At 57.5% G+C, this 3,373-nt stretch overlaps 1 protein-coding gene across 1 annotated transcript; it reads left to right on the top strand.

The window, feature by feature from the left end:
• Positions 1-2,365: 2,365 nt before the first annotated feature.
• RPRML (reprimo-like) lies at positions 2,366-2,701 on the top strand. The gene has a single exon (XM_009999326.1). It carries the CDS (start codon positions 2,366-2,368, stop codon positions 2,699-2,701), a length of 336 nt encoding a protein of 111 aa, XP_009997628.1.
• The last annotated feature ends 672 nt before the right edge of the window (positions 2,702-3,373 follow it).

Raw genomic sequence — 3,373 nt, 5'->3', positions numbered from 1 at the left:
CTCCAAAGGGACACACAGCCCTGGGTGTCCTGAAAGCTGCAGCAGCAGCTGGGAAACCCCAGCCCTTGTTTCCAGCACGGTGCAAAAACTCTGGAGAAGAAGGAAAAACCTCACAAAATCGTGGAATCATAGAATGGGTTGGGTTGGAAGGGACCTTAAAGATCATCCAGTCCCACCCCTGCATGGGCAGGGACACCTCCCACCAGCCCAGGCTGCTCCAAGCCCCATCCAACCTGCCCTTCAACACTGCCAGGGATGGGGCAGCCACAGCTTCCCTGGGCAACCTGGGCCAGGCTCTCACCACCCTCACAGCAAAGAATTTCCTCCTCATGTCTCACCTCAGTCTCCCTCTTCCAGTTTGAAGCTATTGATGGTAAAAAAGGAAGCATTTGACCTGCCTGCACCCACCTGGGCCCTCATCCTGCCTGTGGACAAGGGTGTCAGGAAATTACTTGAGCACATTTGGACTCAGTTTCCCTGCTGACTGCAGGAAGGTGCTGCTGGTCTTCAAAACGTGGCTGTGCCGTTAACTCCAGGCACTGTGCAGCAGCTGCCGAGATGCTCTGGGTGTTGAAGCCTCAGCCAAGGAGCCGGCAGGCGTGTCTGACACCCGAGTGGCCCCATCAGGGCTCTGGCTGCCCCACCAGGGCAGGCTGGGACCCGGGAGCTGCCCACATCCCTGCTCACGTGTGGGGGGAGAGGAGATGCTGGAGCCACAAGAGGGAGCAGAAACTCCTTGAGTCTGGGAGCGAGGCGGGGAGAGGAGCTCCCACTGGGGCTGGGGCACCGGGGTTGCTCTGGTTCCCATGGGGATTTTTTTTTTCCCCCCCTTGGTCCTCAGGTGAAACACGAACAGATGCTCTTGTTCCATCAGGGATTTCTGCATCCATCCCTCCTGCCAGAGCTTCTGCTGCAAAGTGCCCCCCCAGCCCGGGCAGCCTGCAGAGCAAGGGGAGAAAGCAACAAGTAAAACCCAAACCAAACTGGGGGGTTTTTGAGCCCCTAAAGGCACAGCAGCAGAACAGGGACACAGGTCCCAGCTGCCTGGAAGGAAGAAGAATGGCCACCCTCTCCCAAGCCTCCCCACCACCCTCAGCCAGCCCCACGCTCCTGCCTGGAGCTGCAAGTGATCAATTCTCAGTTAGGTTTATTAAAATTCCCTGCTGGGGGCTGGGCAAGGCAGGCGAGCCAAGATGTGCACAGAGAAATCAGGAGCAGGAGTCCCCACATGGTGTGGAACCTGCTGTTCTGTGCCATCCAGACACCTTTCCAGGCATGCTGGGGTGTTCCAGGTCCTGGGACAGGTAGGGTTGGGATTAATCCAGACACACCTGGAGTCCTCCTTTCACTGCGGGAGCTCAGGCAGACAAGGAAAGGGGAGGGATGATGAAAATTCCCCTGGGATTGGCCGTGCTTGGGGCTGAGGGGCCTGAGGGAGAGGGTCTGGGATGGTCCAGCCCTGGGAGCAGCAGTGATGCTGCTGGAGCTGGGAACTGGGCAGGGAAGGGGGTGTGGAGCAGGGCTCGGGGTGCAGCATCCAGGGGCTCCCCCTGCCAGGGGGTGAAGGAGCTGGAGGGGGAGAAGAGGGAGGGAAAGGTGCTGGGGAGGGGGGGGGAAATCACCCAGAAGGAATCAGGGAGGGGGTGGATCTAGCTCGGGAGGCACAGGACAAGCATCGGTGAGCAGAGCTGGGGGTGGACGGGGCTGGATTGAGCCAGCGCTGCTCTAAGGAGTGGGAGGCACAGAGAGCGCCGGGGACTGGTGAGAGCAGCAGTGACCTGGGGACCAGGGAGCCCGCGGGGGGGACACAGGGCCCTGCTGCTGCTCCAGCACCGGGGGGGGGGGGGGGTGGGAGCTGCAAGGGGGTGGAGTTGCTGCTTTGGATTATTTTTTTTTTCCCCTTCTTTTTTTTTTCCCTTTGAACACGGCGAAGACTTTCAGCTTGGAACTTGCACTGGGGGAGCTCCCAGCCGGCAGGAACCAGCTCCCCCCCCGCCCCCCTGCGGGAGGACCCCCCGGGAAAGGGGCAGCACCGACCCCTGCCCTCCTGGGCAGGCTGAGGGCAGGAGATGGGGATGGGCTGGGCTGCCCCCCTCTCCTCCTCCACCCCTTCGCCTTTCCTCCTCTCTTTTTGCTGCTCTGGGGGCTGGTGCTAAGGCTGCCCGTGCCCAGAGGGACCCGGGACTGATCCATCCCCACCTGCCTTCCCCGAGGAAGTTTCTCCTCCATCCCAGTGGCTGCGAGGAGAAGAGAAGCAGGAGGTGACTGGGAGCCCATCCCGTGCGCTGAGCCCTGGCACGTCGGGGCTGGGCAAGGGGACCAGCAAACCTTCTTCTTGCTTTTCCCAGAGGTTTTGGGGTAAACCATGAACGGCTCCTTTTTTAACCAGACCCTCCTGGAGCAGGGAGCTTACCCCAACAGGACCCAGGGCCTGGGGATGCTGATGAGCTGCTGCAACGGGACCAGCTCCGTCTTGGCCACCGACGGCGGCTCCTCCGTCCTGGAGCCCGATGAGAGGAGCCTTTACATCACCCGGGTGGTGCAGATCGCTGTCCTCTGTGTCCTCTCCTTGACTGTCATGTTTGGTGTCTTCTTTTTGGGCTGCAACCTGCTGATCAAGTCGGAGAGCATGATTAACTTCCTGGTGAAGGACCGGAGACCTTCTAAGGACGTGGGAGCTGCGATCATGGGGCTTTACTGAGCCTTTTGTAGGCAAGTGGAGTGTCTGGAGTTGGTGCTGAGATGGACATTCCCATGTGTTTGGGGCAGCTGGGGGGAGTGGAAAGGGGTGGAAGGTTCTTTGAATGTGGCTGTGCCCATGAGAAGACAAAGCTGAGTTTCCCAGTCAACAAACTCAGTCGTGGTGAGCAGGGAAACGTCCCCAGAGCTCAGCCAAGCACCAGCAATGACCAGCATCTTGTTGCATGCAGAAATGGCTTGAGTTTTGCATGAAACTTGCAGGAACAGTGATCATGTGCAGGTCTGGACTCTCTTCTGCTGTTACCTTGGATACTGCTACCTGGGATTTAGGGCTAAAAAGAAAAAACAAAATGAAGAAGGGGGAAAAAAAAGAAGAAAAAGGGGGGAAAAAAAGGCAAATAACTGCAAGAAAAGAAAAGAAAAACAAAGTAAAGGGAAAGAAAAATGCATGACATGGAGCAGGTGTTGGACCATGGGGCAGGGGAAGGGCTGTGTGGGTTGTGCATGTTCCAAAATGTGTTGGTCTGTTTGTATTTTGGACCCCAAGCTTTGCAGCTTCTGGTAGAGTTTTGTAACAGGAAAAGCATGTTCTTCCTTCTCTCTCTTTTTTTTTTTTCCCTGAGCTATCCTGTGAAATAAACTGGTCATTTCTTGGTTCACACTTTGCTGAGGG

The sequence above is a fragment of the Chaetura pelagica genome, unplaced genomic scaffold (genome assembly GCF_000747805.2).
Source record: "Chaetura pelagica isolate M959 unplaced genomic scaffold, ChaPel_1.0 scaffold625, whole genome shotgun sequence".
NCBI lineage: Eukaryota > Metazoa > Chordata > Aves > Apodiformes > Apodidae > Chaetura > Chaetura pelagica.
The sequence above is the reverse complement of the archived record's forward strand: the minus strand, read 5'-3'. Positions and strand labels throughout refer to the sequence as shown.